We start from the raw sequence: 18,827 nt of genomic DNA on the forward strand, positions 1-18,827 counted from the left end.
ACCCCCTCCCCCCAAAAACATTCACCTTGACACTGTGCTGTCGAGTCGACGAGGTATCACTCGAGCGGCTCCGACACTTCACAAGTCGGCGTCTGCATCTCGAACACAAACGTCGCGATTCAACTCGGTGACTATGACGTGCCGGGAGTCTTCCTCCCCTCCCCTCCCTCCCCTCCCTCCCCTCCCTTTGCCGCTCGGCGGCGAAAAATCACCAAACTGTTGACGGATGGTTAACAGGTGCAGGGCCAATTATGATAATGGCGGCAACAGCCAAATAAACTGATTGCCGTGTTCATTTAAACGGCGGCAATGTTCCTTCGGTGGCTAATTAAAAAACGGGAGGAAGGGGAGGGTGGGAGGCAGGGAAACGAGGCGGCTGGGTTTTTCGGATTTGGTGTTTAAACGGAAGCGTCCTCCGGGGTCTACTGTAATAAGGCTGCATTTCATTGGTTTAATGATGTCATAATGAATTTCTAATGATGGGGGATGGGTTACGGGGTGCGAGGAGGCGGTGTGGCGGTGGGTGCACGGGGCCGTACAGTACAGTTTCCCCCCCCCCCCCCCCCCCCCCCCCGTCCCGTCCCTCCTGCAATTAGAGAACACAACAGGGGAGTAGTCGCTCAGTTTCTATGTGGCAGAGGGTCTTCCTCGGTTGAAATGAGTTAAAGTAATGAAAATGAAAAAAAAAAAATCAGCCGAGGACATCGGGCAGGATATGTGCTCCATCTGTTTTACTACTCGCCCTACTGGATGGGTGGGGAGGAGGTTTTGAAGGGGCAATTACTCCCCCCCCCCCCCCCCCCCCTGCATTGGGCCCTAGTCATCGCCCGCCCCCCCCCCATCTCAATTTGACTGAGACCCAGGAAAAAGGGCATCATTAGAGGCGGAGGTGGGGAGATGAACTCTGGGGCCAGTAGCGGCCGACGCGGAGGCACGAGAGGAGGAGGCAGCTGCCGCTGTCGGGGCCGTCTCGCTCCCCTCATTTCCCCAAAGCCCCTCGGTTTTAATTCCGCCCCTTCAGAGGGGGATTGCAGATCTACAATTTTCTGGTTCTATTTTTTGCACACACAAAAAAATACAAATTTATCTTTTGCCACCAGGTACACACTGAGAGAGTTCCACCTATTAATCCATTGCATCTCCTCTTTCTTCTCCTTTCCTGCTACAGTTCCTCTTTTCCGATAAATGCGCTTGTTCTCCATCCGGGGTCGGGTCAGACGGGCCGCGCCGGACGAGGTAATTGAATTGCAGAGTCCGCAACAACATTGGTGATTATGGAGCGGTTAGGATTTCTAAAGCCAGTGTATCCACTGCAAGATATGCGGGTGACCTGCGCAAAAACAAAGATGGGAAACAAAGCCATCATCCATTTAAAGAAAAGAAGGTATAACATTAACTATCCCATCATGCCGGAACACAGAAAAGGCAGAGTCTGCACTTGCACGAGCATCGGAGCACCCCCCACCCCCACCCAAAGCCTCCTGTGGTATCGTTAGCTCAAATCCCAGCAGCCGTTGGTTGTGTCTGCCTTCTCAGACATTACCAGATATGATAAGAGCTCCCAAAAAAGAAGAAGAAGCAGCAGCAGGGGCACAGTGAGTGCAACTTCATATTTTATAGCGAGAGAGAAATGATGGCGGATGCAACGGTGGGGAAAAAGCAACTTTCAAAAGCTCGAGAGCTCATGAGAATGCATATATAGATTATTGATAATTGGTATGAAACTATATATATATATGTTTGAATTAGAGTCGTCAAGTTAACCTGAAGTCCACAAACTTTTCATTTCGTCTGATCAAACAGTCCAAAAACACAAAGCAGTGAAACCTTCATATTGAAGAAACCTGGGGGGGGGGGGGGGTGCACAGAGCGCTGCACACAGCTTTACGACGACGCGACGGCACAAAGCATTACGTCATAAGACCTTTTTTTGTGTTGGTCTAAAAATACATGTGGTTCACTACGGGACGCCACAGTCTTGGAAACTGCAGGGAAACACTAGACACTCTCAACTCACTCTTGCGATATAACTGTCTGTCTCCAGGCAATTTGGTATTCAAAAATATAAATGTAAGCACTTTGGGATGCACTCAAGCAGAAGCCGTCAGCTGACGTGTCTTCGGAGGGACGGACTGCACAAGATGCATCCAGTCTGAACGAGTCTATACGACTACTACACCACTCTACAAACCCACTCGACAATCAACCGTGAGGCCTCCGTTAGCGTTCTGAAAAAACGTTCTAACATCCAGCTTACAGAAAACCCAGCAATAAGTGAAAGTAAACGTTATATCAATAGATGTGTTTAAGCAGATTTGCTTATATGAACAATATTTTGACCTGTGTATATCGTACCCTACGAGCTAATGAGGGTTTTCAAATAGCTCTCGGTTTGAAAGGAGGCATTCTTCAATTGAAACACACAAAGGCTTCATCGCTGGTTCACTTTCCAAAGCAAAGTGATGCACGTGAAAGTGATGCGCGAGAAAAGAATGATATGAAAAGGGAGATGAATGGTACTGTACAATGATATATATATATATATATACACTGTACAGTATGTGTGACGGCGGTTAGAATCCCCATTGTTGGCGAGTGAGGTGTGCGCACAAAGGAACTTTTGTGTCAAGGTAACAAAAGGGGGAAAGAGCAAATCAATTGACGAGCCGCCGCTGAGACTCCAATGGAAGCTTTTATGTTTCGTTTATGAGGCATTCTCGCTATTTAAATGTAAGTCACATTAGTTAGGGACCTGCTAGATTCAATATATTATAATGTGATGTTTGGCCCTTAATGGAAAATCAATGGCTTTTGTATGGTCTCCGCCACGGAGACCATACAAAAGCAATTTTCCAAATTGACATATCGAGGGTCGGCGTGATTGATTCTGACTGCCGTTTGGATTTTAATACCGTTGGCCGCCAGCTCATTGACTCTCAAAGTTGGTCTTGCGGTTTATCTACAAACTGCCAAATGAGCAGATCTTGTCCTCTTCCCTCTTCCCTCTCTCATCTTTTCCTTCTCCATCTTTCCCACTCGGCCCCTTTCATCTCTCGCCCGGGCGCCGATGGGAGGGAGTGGATGCGTTGGAATCAGATTGGATGCTTTGGATAAATGAGCGGACGACTTCTATGCAAACACGTCCCCTTTGCAATCGATCAGAGTGAGATGTAAATGCAGTTTATTCTGAGCTCGGTAATCCGCACGTCGCTGGAGTATACAACACAGGGCGGAACAGATAGAGTATCAACAATCCTCCAATCCGGACACAACCGCATCACTTGTCGTCATCAAGTTAATGGCATCATGCTTAGCCAGCTAGCCAAGACAGAAGCTGACCGTCCTACCTGCTCCCCCCCCCCACGCCGCCGAAAAAGGCATTAAGAGAGTGGACAGAAACAATTCACTTTCTGAAGCGGAGGCCTGCAGGGTAATGCCAATCGCGGATTAGCAGCCAGTCCCCCCCTCCCCTTCCCCTTCCCCCACCAAACGCTGGCTCCCTCTCCAGGAGCTTTCAGCCATGTCAAAAAGAAACGGTGCCACAAAACCAGTCACCTCTAATCCCGGGTTTTTTGCAATTGATGCAAGTATACCCTATCCACTTTAATTATATAAAATCCTTGTACAATGTACACTGACAAACCAAAGCCCTGCAATCCCATGATTCCATCCATCCATCCACTGCCCACCACTTACCCAGGTCTGATTCACAGAGGCAGCAGGCATTGAGTCAACGTACCACAACCTCCTGCACGTCCTTGGGGATTCCGACGCATTCCCAAAACCACGGAAACCAGAGTTTTCCGGCTCTTCCGTACGTCTATGGTCAACTCTTAGGAGACATGCCCAGACTATGTACAAAAGGTAGACCTTTCAATGCCAGAGATCATGAGGACTACTCTCTTCTCCTTCCCGTTTGTCCAAAATTCCAAGAATCCTGTGGTCCCTTTAACAGGAAGGTAAAGACACAGCCCCTCACAGCTCCCATGTCCCTCGCCTCCCTCTGGATAAAGATGAAACTCGATTATTACTCGATTTTCCCATAAAAGCTCCCCATAAAGGAGCTACCACGATGTGCCAGCGAGCCAACACACACATGCGCGCTGGATCTTCACAGGGTTGGGCTGTTAGAGAAGCCGGGGTCGGGGGGTTCAACTTGAGTCACTCGCTGACGCGGGATGAGGGTACTGACCCTTAAGTGTTGGCACCGAATGCTCGTCCGAGCGGAGCACTGACGTGGATGCGAGTGACAGATTTGACTTTGAAGTACCTTGAGAACACGAGCAAATGACACGGGCGCGCCGTGCCATGACAACAAACAGGCAACAAACAGCTTCACACTCTATGCTCTTCTTTCACACACACACACACACGCACGCTTCATACATTTAAAATGAGGAGAACATGTGCAGCCATATATTCCCAACAAGCAGTAGAGCCAACAGTAGCTTGAAGTTGACTCGTACGTGACATCATCAGAGACACGAGCAGCATCGTGACCGATCACAGTTTTCCATTCGACGTCAAACTCACCTTGCCGAAGTCTCTGACGTCGAAGAGGTCGAAGGGGTCGAACAGCTCGCTGTTGCGCAGGCCGAACTTGTCGTGGCACACCTTGAGAAACGTCCGGATGTTCTTCAGGCACAGGAACTGCAGGAAAACAGAATAAAAACATTGTGAACGCATGGTCAGATTTAATCCCACGGCTGCAATTCAAGGGATAATGTAGAGCCACACTGTGCGACAAAGCAAACAGAATATTTCTGGTGAAGCAGGGGTGATCGCTGCTCCCGGGGCCCAATGGGCTGCCTCTCTGATCCAGATAAGGAACGCCACAGAGGAGCGGGGGCGTCTCCCAGACATCCTCCTGAGCACAGGCCGAAGTGTCCTCAGACAAGCCCGCCGGCAAAGACGCTGACCCCACACCCGGAAAAGGTCACAGGTAAGCACATCTGACAAACAACAACCATGGGAATGTTGTTTAAGAAAGACAATGAAGACATTTTAAGTGAATAGGAACAAGAGGAGAGTAAGAGGCCGTCTGAGGTTATTAAAGATTATTCTTTGTGGTATTTTTCAGTCACACTCTTGGAATCACACTACAGCATTAGTGTAGTCTACAAATATTGGAAAAGAAATCCCCCTCTCATCCAGTATCAGGCTTGGCTGATGTGCCGGAGCTTAAAAGAAATTGAAACTCAATCCGCACACTCAAATCTGAACAAATATATTTTCGGTCAGATGTTGAACGTTGAAACAAATATGTCTAATCTTCAGTTTTCCATGAGGAAGATACAAGGCCAGACCAGTGCAACAGCTTATATTAGTTCATTGCACATTGATAAATAGCTAACCCGCACCAGTCATGCACATAAAAATTTATTTGAACTCGAGTCTGTTGGCTAATATAAGTAGGGGGAAAGGTTCATATAATAGAAACCCCCCCAAAAATATGCATAATAAACCACATAATAAATACTCCGGTCACGGATAATGACGGTCCCCCCGGTCTGTAGAATATGCAATCACACAGATAAACCTTCGGGGATGTGGAACAGACCAATAACCGCGCTGGGGAGTTGAAATATTAAAGATCGGTATAACCAACCGCCCTCCCGTCCTCCATCTCTCTCACTCTCTCTCTCTCTCTCTCTCTCTCTCGGTGTGTGTGAAGAACGCATCACCTCGCGTGCGAATCCAGATGCCGCTCAGATATGCCCTTTCATTTTCTCTGAGCGTGAGCGATACGAACCGATGGCCACGGAAGCAGAATGTACACACAAAATAGATTTGAGCGGGAGTGAGAGAGAGAGAGAGAGAGAGAGAGAGAAAGAGAGAGTGTCAACGTGGAACAAAATGCTCGGTTGCCTGTTCTGCCGAAAGCTTTGACAACACACTCCATCCTCGTGATGGCAGTCGCATTGGCACCGGTTAAGAGAGCAACATGCCTGCAAGTCACACTTGAAGTCGGGGGTTAAATATGAGCACGTCTTCAAGGCAGCAACGACATTGACACACACCGCAGAGCATCCCCCACTCCCCAGGAATTGAAAAAAAGTGCACAACACTGTTCTCGTTTAAACTGCACTTTAATGAGCCGCACGGTTCCCTGACGTAGCTGCGATTGGCAACGCGAGACGTCGAGCGCGTCAGCACGCCTGAACCAATTAGCTTTCACGCTTCGGATGGGGGGGGGGGGTCCAAAAATATCACTGTTACCACTCCATTTGTCTTTTTTTCCCCCCACCCCATCTGATATTTTCTGGTATTTCATTTTGGCCTCTGCCGGCCACACACCTGAGAGCCGCCGCTTGGCTCATTCTCATTCGTGTGTGCACATCTGCTCAGTCCCAGTGTCGCGGGGGGCCGTGAAAGCCCCCCCGCCCCACAAGAGAGAGACACGCTGGAAGCCAGAGAAGCACTGCGATTGGCCGGCTCGCCCAAAGTGACATTTGCGGTTCGGCTGCGAAGGGTTATCGCGTCCGCTGATCCTCGCGTTGCAGCGGGGAGGAGAAAGAGAAAGAAGGTTATTATACCAGCCCAGATATGAGAAGGTAACATTTGCTGGAGTGGGTTTGGAGGCGTGAGAGAGAGGAGAGCTCTGTAGATATGGATCAGGAGAGAGAGAGAGGGGGGGGGGGGGGGGGGAGATGTGTCTGACATTCTAATGTATGTTTGGCGATAAGAGAGCCGGGCGTAGTGGTCGGGAGAATTGCTTGGATCTTGAATGGAGGAAAGACGAAATACACCATATATGCGGAGTGTGGGGAGTGTGCGAGTGCCACCTGGGAATAAACAGGGCGCGGTCATCTTCTCCGGCGGAGGCGGCCCTCAGCACCATCGCATCCGGAATTACCTCAGAGGTCTGCGACGCATTAAAGCTCAGATATTCGCTGCGTCACGAGAGCGTCGTCCACGCACGATAAACCGCGCTGATGGGATTTAAAGGTTGAAAGGATTCCTGTATGTGTGCACTTACACGTCAAAAAATAGATTTCACTCCAGGCCGATTTCTTTAATATGCAATTAAATGCTCAGTCTACTGATTGTAAAGGAGTTTCTAGAAGTTTTGATGAACAAAAGTGAGGAGTTCTTCGAGTGAAAATGCCAAACAATTGACTGGCGTCTAATGATTTTTTTCAACTCGTCTCCTTTTTGCTAATTGAATCTCATTTCACAGACTGAACATTTATTCAAAACAAAACCCACATTGTGACAATCGTTGGTCGCAGCCCTCCTTCAGATAAAAACTAACTGTCCAGGGGCGGATCTGGGAAATGTTCAAATCAGGGGCCATAGAAGGGGCCGCATTTTTCTAGGACTGCACCTAACGATTGTTTTCATTATGGATAAATCAGGCGATTACTTTTCTCGATAAATCGATTAGTTGTTTGGTCCATAAAATGATGAAAAATGTTGATCGTGTTTCTCAAACCCCGACATGATGTTTTGTTTTGTCCACACACCAAAGATATTCAGTTTATTGTCACAGAGGAGCAAAGAAGCTAGAAAATATTCACCTTTGAGAAGCTGAAATCAGAGAATTTTGACTTTGATTGATTGATTATCAAAATAGTTGGCGATTAATTTCATAGTCGATTACTAATTGATTCACTGTTGCAGCTCTACATTTTTTAAAGAGTCCAATATCCATGCACTTTTCCTTATTCAGTCAGGTCGTTCCTTGTTTGCCTCTATAGCACTGAATTAAGATACAAATCACTAGATATATTCTGCAAATTGCTTCTTATTACATAAGGCCCCCCCGCGAGTACTTATACGTAATATATAAACACTGAGGAAATACTGAAGAGCCACAGTTTGTGAGTCGCCTGTAAAGACGGCCGACGGGACACCCGATTGGATTCTCGCCCCTGGAATCCGCCCCGCGTCGCAGCGACACGTTGCACTTTTTCATTCCATTTCATCAGGACGGCAGATTGGATCGTTGCCGCACTTCGGTTTCGCTCCATTTCACTACACTCCCCCGACAAACACCCCGGGACTCGCCGTCTCGAGCGACGACAGAGGAACTGTGGTTGTATAACCCCCCCCCCCCAAAAAAAACAAAACCTAGCAATTAAAGTTGATTGCAAAGTGAAGGCATTAAGCAGGTGCTTGTCGCCAATTACGAGCAATTACATCATTAGTCCTTTTTTTTGAGCACCTGTCACCTAAGAGTGCTTTTTAGAGTGCGATTTTTTTAACAGGAAGACTGCTTCAGAAGAAATGTGTTTAACCACTTATTTGGAGTGGTGGCCATTTGAAGACAACCCATCATGTCAAGGCACGGCTTGCATAAGAAGGGCCTGTTCCAATTGTGCTCCTCAAGGCTTTCAGTCCTGAAGGCCGGCAGAGGAGTCACCGGGGCTGAACCCCCCCGGCTGAAAGCACGGAATCGGGGCTTTTTTACAAATTAAAACTGAGAAATAAAGAGCAAGTGGCTGAGGAGACGGGGAGAGGGGCAGAGGGCGTCGGTAAAAGAGAAGAGGACGGGGAGAGATGGCCTGTAGGTGGACTCTTATCTTTTTTTCTTACAAGGTGGCTTGTGTGCTCGTCGGGGAAGGCTGCGGAGAGGCGAGGCGGCAGGAGGGAGCGGCAAAGTGACAAGAGTCAGGCAACAAAGACCCGTCACGTCTGCTGACAGGGCACAACGCATTATTCCTCGGGGGGGGGGGGGGCACACGCGCTCGGCGTCGCTCGTTTCTGAGGGAGATACAAATCGGAGCGTCCGAACAACCGCGTGTTGAGGAAAAGGGACGCAGGAGGAAACAAACGTGGATGATCGGGGGAGGAGGAGGAGGAGGAAGAAGAGGAAGAAGAGGGAAAGGTTGGTTTGTTTTCCCAAAAAAGGGGGAGAGTTGGGGGAAGAGGAAAGACGGGAGAGAAAACAACCCACAAGCAAGAAGAAGAAAAAGGATCCAGTTACAAAAACACAAGAACTGATCGGATCAGGAACACGGTTCCTGGATCAATTACCGGCTATGGATGTGATGCAAACAGAATAAACACCCTTGTGTCTGGGTCATGTTTCCCGGTCCAACTTTCTTTCTCCTCAAACTGATGTTTAGAATTCAGATCAATTGTGGGGCAAAGGCACATGAAAAGCTTACAGGGACAACATGGAAGTATTTCAATTCAAAACTAATATTGCTCACTAATATTTCAATTCAGCACTAATATTGATAACAGAATGTTAATAACTAAGGGTGTTGATTGGGTTAAAGTTTCAGAAGGATCTTTTTCAGAGACGCCCTTAATGGGATGAGTAAAGAATCCGTCTACTTCATCCGACATGTACGGTAGCTGTGGACTCCTCATATGTTTAGTATGAATTCAACAAGTGTGCGAACAATTTTTCGCACATTGCCCCTTTAAAAGGAATCAATAAAAATGATCCTAGGAGAGGAGAGGAGACGAGACGAGACGAGAGGGGATGAGAGGTTTTAATCAGCAGACGGAGGTGAGTCATGAGAGATGATCAGACACTCAGACGGGAGTCAATGGAAAAGGCGGATTCCTGTCTGGGAACTGTGAGGCAGACACACATTCATCCACACACTTAAGCACACAAAATCCCCCTTGTGTTGAGTCTGGGGGCCGTGAATCATTCCGCACCCTCGGAGCAACAGGACGGGGGCTCTCGGCAGGTGAGGGGGCAGCGGCGGCGACGAGGAGGAGGAGGAGGAGGAGCTCATATCAAGCCGAGGGAAGCTGGCTGAGCTGTTTCCGACAGCCTGTACACACACACACACACACACACACAAATACTAGGTGTAGGTGATGATGGATCTCGTAAACTTTGCGCTTGGTTAATGATCCCACCACCAGCGAGGGTGTTGATTGCTTTCGGGGGATGGGGAGATTTAGTGATCAGCCCTCGAGCTGTTTTCCAAAATACACCTCATCCGAACGCTCGACGCCGCGGCGCAGAAAACGTCCATTATGGCAGCAGGGGGATGTCTCATGCAGCCTCAGCTCAAAAGAACAGGAGAAGAAAAGAGGAAATTTCCAAAAAGCCAAAGATGTTCAGTATATAAAAGCATCAAACTCTCCTACAATTGTAAAAGTGGAAGCAGGAAATGTTTGGAATCGTGGATTGAGAAATGAATAAAACAATGAATTGGTTGATCAAAACTCCTTGTTCATTAATCATCTAATCATTGCACCTCTTGTCTTCAAAATGTGAGGCAACACATTAAAGATAACCACATTTTAGTTTGGGTCAATAACCGTAACTGATATCATGACAAATCGCCCGTTGGTATTGGCCAAAGTGAACATCTATGCTATATCATATGGTCAATTTTTACCCCAGTGATTTTAAGCGTGAAATACCAGCTGAGAAAATATCAATGATGAGATATATCTGGTTGCCTTTGAGTATTTATTACACATGATAAGGAAATTGAATATGGGTCAATTTGTAACCATTTGAGCTTTGAGCTTTGTATCGCACCAACCGATTCGAACCGATAACAAAGTAGGTGAACGGCGCATTAAATCCCCTCACTATGCCAAGCTGTATGATTATAACATAATTTAAAACATGTTTTCAAAGATCACCATCTGTGATCTATTAATCTCCTTGTTCAAAACCTATATATGCTTGGAATATTTGAAACAACACCAAACGGTTCCTGGACATGCCAATTTCAGAGAGAGGCAAGATCGTAAACGACGCGAAATTATAATAATTATAATTATATGTTGCGTTGAACATAACCCGGAGCTGCGCAGCTTTAACATGAAACATCAACAGTCTGTGCTTGCGCACCCCACTGTGCCAGGTTCGTCAATGTTTAGGTGGTATGTGCCGGGTGGCACCCACAGGGGATTAATGAACACACGGGGCTCCTCAGCCCCACTTCCAGGTCACCCAGATGTTTAAGTTGGTGAGGGTAAAAGACCCTGCTCCTGCAAATTAGAGAAGGGGAAGGGCGCATGAATAATGCATCGCAACAGTATGCAAATGTGTTAATCTTATCCTATTACCCCTAAAAGCCTGTAAGCAGGCACGGATTGACCACGGGTTTTAAATCTCATCAGCGAGACGAGGCAGAACTGCTTCGTTAGCGCGGGCCCACGTGGCCCTTGTTGAGAATGTGGAAGTTAAATAGGCTAAGTACAGTTTTTCGAGAGGTTAATCTCCATTACAAAAGGAGATAAGTCAGCCTAGTGCACAGACTCTGGAGGGAGAAAGTCATTGCGATTGTAGAGCACGACTGCATAATTGAATCAAGTCCACCTTCACCTTTACACTGGCTACTCGTAACAAAAGAAAAAGAAAAAAACCTCACACACGAGATAAGAAGCACGCATCGTTTCGGGAGAAGCATTAGCTGAAAGTAACATGCCATCAGTAACATGCCTGGAACATGGACACACATCGGGTCATTCGTGAGAATAGAGACGCAGTGACCCCGACGCTAACTAAGAAAGGAGGCCCCCTTCCTGGGGAAGAAAGGCTTTTGTGAGGGAGAGGGTGAAACGGCATGGTGAAAAGAAGTGATATGTCTTCAAGGTATACTGCTCTTTCCTCACTCTACTGAAGCGGAAACGCCCACAGCAAAGGAAAAACACTCTGCTCTCATGGATAATGGAGAGGGAGAGGCAGGGGGGGGGGGGGGGGGGGGGGGGGGGGGGGGGGGGGGGGGGAGAGTTCTTCTTAACTCGTGTTGATGCTTTAAAATGCCAGCCAGTAGTGATAAGCAGCAAATTATATTCATCGCTTATATATTCATTTTTTGGGGTGTTCTGATATGCAGACCAGATTTTGAGAGTTTGGCTCTGCGGATGGTCGCGTCGTTAGGACCACCAGTTTTATCCAAACTGAAATAAATCGACCGCTCCTGGATCTAGTTGTCGAGATCTAGAGCTAGGCATTGAAAAATCATTGTACATATACATTCATGGTTCCTAGAGGATGAACCCTACTGACTTTGGGGATCCCCCCGACTTTCCCTCCAGTTCACCAATATCTCAACATCACCTCGCACAAAATGTAGACATCCATGGTTCCGAGAGGTCATATTGACTTTGGTGATTCCTTGACTTTTTACATTTGTGGTTTTGACCAATACAGCTGAATAACTTTGGGATGGATTGCCACGGAATTTTGGCAATGCATTCTCCCTATGATAAACTACAAAGAGTTCAGAGATACCCAGAGATCAGCAAACTGCTTCCACAAGACCAAGCTAATAGCCGAGGAGCTGGAACCTTATTCAGAAGCTGCTTCAGAACTTTCTAGCAACACAAAGAAATAATGTTCCAAAGTGTCAGAGTGGATTACTGACAACTGTTACAACACTGAAACACGCCACAACAAATGTCCAGTTTTTCTCTCTAGCAACAGACAGATGCCGCCCATCAAGCCATTTTTATACATGGGATTACTACAGAGTTTGATGTGAGGGAGGAACTGTGGTCTTCGCAAGCCATGCAATTTGAACTACCATTCAAAAAGTTCAGGTGCCTTCCCCCAGATGGATCTCCGACCATTCTTGACCCACAAAAAGGGAATCACTGCATTAGTCAAAAAAAAAAGAAACGAGTCATCTCCGACTCAGCACGAGTGATTTACTTTCATGCCACAGAATCGTACATGAAGCGCGTCTCTGTGTACATTCCCCGAAGCTCAACAATGTAATGACAACCGTTGTTTCCACTATGAATTTCATCAACGGCAGAAGGCCACGCAGCTGCCAGTTCAAGGAGCTAATGAGTCAGCTTGGGTCGTGCCATTTTACCAACAAGTGAAATGTCAAGCTCCATCAGCTTTCTACTTTTGAATGTACAGTCATTTGTGGCAAGAGGCATCTGGAAAGGGGTAAACTCCTTCGGGTATTCGGCAATGAACAGAAAGGAACGGACCGTATTTGTAGAAGGTTTACCTTTTGGGAGGTAGTAGTACGTAGGTGCAACACCAAATAATACTCAAGGGTCTATCGAGTCTAGTTAGATTAAGGTCAAAAGAGAGGAAGTAACATTCATTGAAGATCTAATTTATTGAACCAAAACAAGATCCATTCGGCATCTAAGATCAACAGGGTGATTTATTAACAGCCTGGCAAGCTAATTAATAATTCATGTAAAACTAGCCTCAACCTTTTTGTGGAAGAAAAGCAAAGAAAGTGTTCTTCCAAGTGTGCTTCACAAAGAGTTTGATGCAAAGATGAAGGAGATACCTCAACTGTGAGCAGACAAAAGGTCATTGACTGTTATCACCTTAATTCTACCTGACTTGATATTTCAATTTCCTCTGGCCCTTCTCTGTGGACCGGTAATAATTCATAAAAGCCTCTTTCCTCTGAAGTGGCATAAACTACACATAAAAGATTTCTGCTCTTTGTTTGTTGGTGTTTTTGATTTGTGCAAGAGAGGATTCACCTTTGGATGACCGGCTATATCTCTACTTTCACTGTCAAAAGGGGGCTAAGTTGGTTTTCCCAACTGACTATGATAAATATCATCATCATCATCCGCAAGGATGCCCTGCTGGCTGCCCTGCATTTCACTCCTCGGTTGATGACCTGGCCGTCTCTAGGAATCTGCCTGAGGACACAGAGAAAGATGTGGACGTGTAGATTCCTCTCTGTTCTTTCTGCCACGGTTGTTTCAACCCTTTTACTCCAAGACTTGCATAAGCCAAGATGCTAAAACATCTCGGTGCATGATGCAGCCCTCTAGGTTCCCTCTCTCCAAATATGAATCTATATTGTATCTAAGCAACAGGCCATGCTGCAGGGGCTCAAGAGAGGAGTGTGCGTTTGAGGCATTTTCCACTCAGGCTTTAGCTGCAGACTCGAGGCTTGATGAATGTGAGAAGGAGGTCCGTCGAGAATCCCAGACACCCATGGATCAATGGCCACGTAATTTATGACATCAGACCAGGGAGAGGCTGCATTTATCTTTTTCCCCAGTGAGTTTCCCTCACAACTAAAGGCTCACGGCGGTGATTTAACAGATATGTTTTCTTTCACAAACAAACACTTGCGTCATACATACAACTTGGAACATTACTGAGATGGAGATCCTAACTTTACTGAGCATGGCCACATTTAAAGGCAATAATGTCGCACGGTTTTCAAAACGATCTTTGGCAGAATGGAGTTAGCTCGGGGCTTATGTACACATATGGCCAAAGAATTAACAAGGAGCTGAAATCTGTACAGATTCACACAATACAGCCACAATAACATTAACGGGAACATTAACACTTCATCTCACATGGCTTCATCAGGAAGACTCCAAAACCAAATGATGCTTACAGCAAAATACATATCTAACCCCCTAACCCTTTGTTCAAATTCATGAATTAAACAATGGAACATTGCATAAACCCAACAGCAGCTATGAGATCGATAATCTGCAACGCCTGAAAGAGGCACACTTCATAACAAGCACTTTTGCGACTCAACTACATTGTACTGCTAATACTTCCATACGTGTAACTGGGGTCTCATGGAGGAGTACCTACACACATCTTTGTTCTGGTACTAGAACTGAAACAACTGATGAGTCGATAACGGAAAACGAATCTGTTGTTCCTCAAGTGCGGCTCCTCAAGTGTTAACAAGTGCTGTTTTTCTAAGTCTTCAACTATAATGAACTGAGTTTTCATTGGGGTTTTTACCGTTGGTCGAAACAAAGAAAGTTATCTGTAGATATTATATTGGGGTTGGGGTTATTGTGACATACCAATATAATAACAGGTTAACCGGAAATCAAATAATCTTTAGTTGCAGCCGAAATGCTGCTACTCGGATTGTGTCTTTCACCACTGGTACAAGGTATGTTCACAAACAAGAAAGCACTTTTTTAAATGTCCTACAGGGCCAAGACATTGAAAACGTTGTTAGCATCGAATGTTTGTCAGTCCTGTGTTTTAAGGAGGCCATCAGGTACACGGGGGGGGGGGGGGGGGGGGGGGGGGGCAGCTCGGGGCTCTCGATGGCTGCGATTATCTCCAAGGTGACTAATGCTATTAACATGGAGAACAGCCTGTTAATTACCCGACTGGCTCTGGGGCCGAGCTCGGCCCGCTTTAATCATCATACACCCGCAGCTCGGATAAACAATCATTCAATCATCGCGCGGCTTTGCGACACACAATACTGCAATCAGCCAATTTGCAGATTAAGTGAGTGGATACAGTTTTTACATGCAGTCGGCGGTGCACTGGAGAGCGGAGAGCTTTCCTCGTGGGCACTCGGCCAGAGCGGATGAAACACGACAACGCAGCAGTGCAATTGTAAAACGCGCTGTACAGTTTGATGTCGGAACGACAACCCACATTGGTGGATATTCAAACCACTCGTGTTTGCACAGAGCATTTAAATATCGGCCACAGCTGCAGATTGGCCAACAAACACTCCGACGTAGATTGATATTTTTTTTACGCAATGACCAATGGGAACAACAGTTTCCCGATTGACAGTCGGCAGTCGTCAATGCAATTCATATAACATGACACCGCGAGCAAAGATCATATTAAAACGTTCACCCACAGATCTGAGAGAGGGGGTAACCATGGCGACGACACTTATTATTTTCACACTCTGGAGCTCACTGAAAAGCTAATCATGAGTTAAACTGACTGCAAAAACTTTAATTAATGGATTATGGTTTGGACTCGTGGGGCACACATGGCACTTTAGAACAGGCTTAAAAAATGCGTGTGCTGCATTAAGTGACCTCGGCAGAGCGCATACGACTAGACAACCCTACACACGGTTGTCTAGTTCTCATGGTGGGTAAATAAAAGAAAAATGAACCTAAATGATTCATAATTTGTCATAAAAATAAATAAAATTCATTGATCCACCCAGTTATCAGCATCCACACCACCAAATCTTATGGGTTCGTCCCAGGACCAGGCCCCATGCCCCCAACTAGTTTCGTGAAAACTAGTTCAGTTTAGTTTTTGCCAACCAACAAACGAACAACGAGGACACAGCGGTGAAAACATAACCTCCGTGGCAGATTTTAGTGAACCCTATCTGGTCTCAAATATTTGGGTCAGAGTTCTTGGTTTTGATCAATGTTTTTATAGCCTATTCTAGACGTTTGATCGTTGAGATAGTTCCCATACGGCTAACAACCATTTCTGAGCTGAAGAAGAGTGTTTATCAAATAAAATGTACACAGGTCCACATGATTTTTGTAAAATAACTAATATTTCTCAAGTACGGCACTGAAAAAAGTATTGTTCTGTAATCCAACTCTGTATTTTATGCTTTCAATCTTATCCTCTAATAGATGAACATGTCTATATTGACTGTATTTTTTTTCCAAGTAACAGTGTCTGTGAGCTGGTTATTGATTGGTTATTAGATTTGACCTATGTCCGTAGAAAGGAGTCACAGTGTGCTGGTCTTCTGCAAATCGGGAACTCGGGCCTATGTTAAGAGGACGTCATTTCTTATTTCCCAAGTGTCTCCTCTCGACTCAAACGCGTCAACAGCCTGGCCTAAATGAGGCAACTGTGTTTACACTTTGGCCCGACAGCTTAAGGTCAGTGAATAATGTCCTCTGTCACATTGCATCACATTGTCACAATTTCTTTTTGCTTTTTTTTTTTTGTTTCTTGTTGGCCCCCTCGTCGCCCAGAGTAGCCGCAATCAACAACATTGTGTATTTGGGAGTCCACTTCCTGTTCATACTTGCCCCTGCAAATTACATCGGAAAGCTCGTTGGCACTGTCCGTCGCAATTAATCACCGTTGAGATAATGGCATTGTCAGCGCGGACGGGGAAAAAAAGGAGAGGGAAAAGCTTAAGCGGATGTGGCGGGGGAGGGCCAGGCGCGTATGTTTTTTTGTTTATTTCCGAGCGTCATGAAAAGACGTTGAGGGAGTATGAGTCGCGAAAACCTCTCGTCTTCGTGACAGTTAATTATCCAGTTGCACGGCTCCGTCTACGCCTTCCGAGGTAGCGCACCTGTCGGCGAGCTCTTCTGCTGCTCGACGGAATCAAATGAACTTCTCTCTCATCATGATAACATGTGACCCAGCTGTCCTGGGCCGCCCCCCGGTACAGGACTGGTGCCGATTCTGAGCGATCAAACAGCGCCGGATTAACTCTTTATCTTTTCCGTCGGGGAGTCTGCGAAATATAATAGAGAGGAGGGGATACAAAGAGCCTTGTAAGGGGGATTTAGCGGCGTCGGAGTGCGAGGCGGGATCAAACGTCAGGTCTTCTGCGTGGTAATCCCTTCGGAGCGAACGCGGAGGGAGAGCTGGGAGATGAGGAGGATGTTATTGGCTTTTTTTATGTTTCACCCTGCCCCCTCCACAGCTCTCCAGACAGTCTGGCACACGGGCCACGGGAGGAAAAAATCAGAGCCCTGAGCCTCAAGCATGGAAAGAGAGAGTGTGTGTGTGTGTGTGTGTGTGTGTGTGTGTGTGTGTGTGTGTGTGTAGCTGCTCATGCCTCTTGGATGCAACACTGTTGCCTGTTCCGTGATTGGAGGTTTAAGCCAAAAGCACAATGTCTACAAAAAAAAAAAAGTGCATGCGTGATACATTTAGACATTGAACAAAGACGTCAAGCAACGCAGTGTCGTATCATCAGAGACTAATTCCTATGAAATACTACACATCGTTAACCTGGAGCTCTAAAAAAAATACATCGGGCATCCTTTTCCTTTTTTCTTTTCTTTCTGCCAAGTCATTCTGTTGGCTGGACATTAAGAGAGCATGCGGGTAAAGTACTTCTGTAAAATATTCATCATCAAGAGTAAAAGCAGGGAACACGATAGGACAGAACACTGCTCGCGCTCTCCTGTAATTCACAAAGACGTGTCAAGTCTTTAGTTTCCCCATAATCGTTCCAGAAGTGATCAGACGGGAGGAATGCTTGAGGAATTTAACAACCATCACATTTTCTGTATAAACTTTTCCAAGTCCTAATCACATTTCTGAGCAAAATAGTCCAATAAAAATAAAGCCTCAATCACCACAAACAAACCTCCTTCATTACCACGGGGCAGTCGGGAAACACGGAACAATCAGCGAGCTCGTGTTTATTCACTCACATCGCAGATGTGCAGTATCTGGCTCCGGCCCCACTCCAGGCGATTTTCTAATCCTTCCGGAAACTGGACGTGTCAATCACAAACCATTTATCTAAAACAGGGGCGGGCTTGATATGGTGACAGGCCAGAGGAAAACGTCCAATGGGAGCGCCGCTGTAGAATTAAGAACCAATATGGCTGCTGGGGACGCGGACCGGCCTGTTGAATCGGATACAGAGACGATAACGAACTGGACAGTTCATTTTCTGTTTACAGTTTTCTGTCAATTTCCTCAACTTGTGCTCTCCTGGAACAATACTGTAGGAATTGACAATAAAGTTGACTTGACTTGACCGCTGTTCTCTTCTGCGACCGTTGACAATGCTAGAAAAGAGCTTGTTGGCATCTCTTCGTCATAACTAAGGTACAGAAGCGAAAGCCCACAAACGGGCTTTTCCCATAAAACAAAGATATTGTTTTCCCTCGTTTCTTGTGTCTGGCACTTACACTACGCATCAGAACTATCAAGACGACGGCTTTTGAAAGCTGGATTTTTTGTATTTTTCCAACGAAAAATATAGCAGCAAATTCGATCTCACCTTCCTAGAAACATGTTCCTCAAATTTACACTGATCCTCAGCTATATCACAAAATAAACCTCACAGTCCCCCGAAAAAAAACATCCCCGGGCGGACCGACTGCAGGTCGGAGGATTATTCTTATATATACACGATATGAACTGCGCCCTGAGCAGAAGGTGGTGAAGGAGCAACACGGGCCAATCGTGGACGGCACAGCGATGCCACGAG

At 46.3% G+C, this 18,827-nt stretch overlaps 1 protein-coding gene across 9 annotated transcripts in view; it reads right to left on the bottom strand.

The window, feature by feature from the left end:
• vav2 (vav 2 guanine nucleotide exchange factor) overlaps nt 1-18,827 on the bottom strand; it is a 166,345-nt gene that overhangs the window by 111,289 nt on the left and 36,229 nt on the right. For all 9 annotated transcript variants that reach the window (XM_035608960.2, XM_035608962.2, XM_035608959.2 and 6 more), the window contains exon 2: nt 4,534-4,650. In XM_035608960.2, coding sequence (XP_035464853.1) covers nt 4,534-4,650 — 117 coding nt within the window. The remainder of the gene's footprint in view (nt 1-4,533; nt 4,651-18,827) is intronic.

The sequence above is a fragment of the Scophthalmus maximus genome, chromosome 20 (genome assembly GCF_022379125.1).
Source record: "Scophthalmus maximus strain ysfricsl-2021 chromosome 20, ASM2237912v1, whole genome shotgun sequence".
NCBI lineage: Eukaryota > Metazoa > Chordata > Actinopteri > Pleuronectiformes > Scophthalmidae > Scophthalmus > Scophthalmus maximus.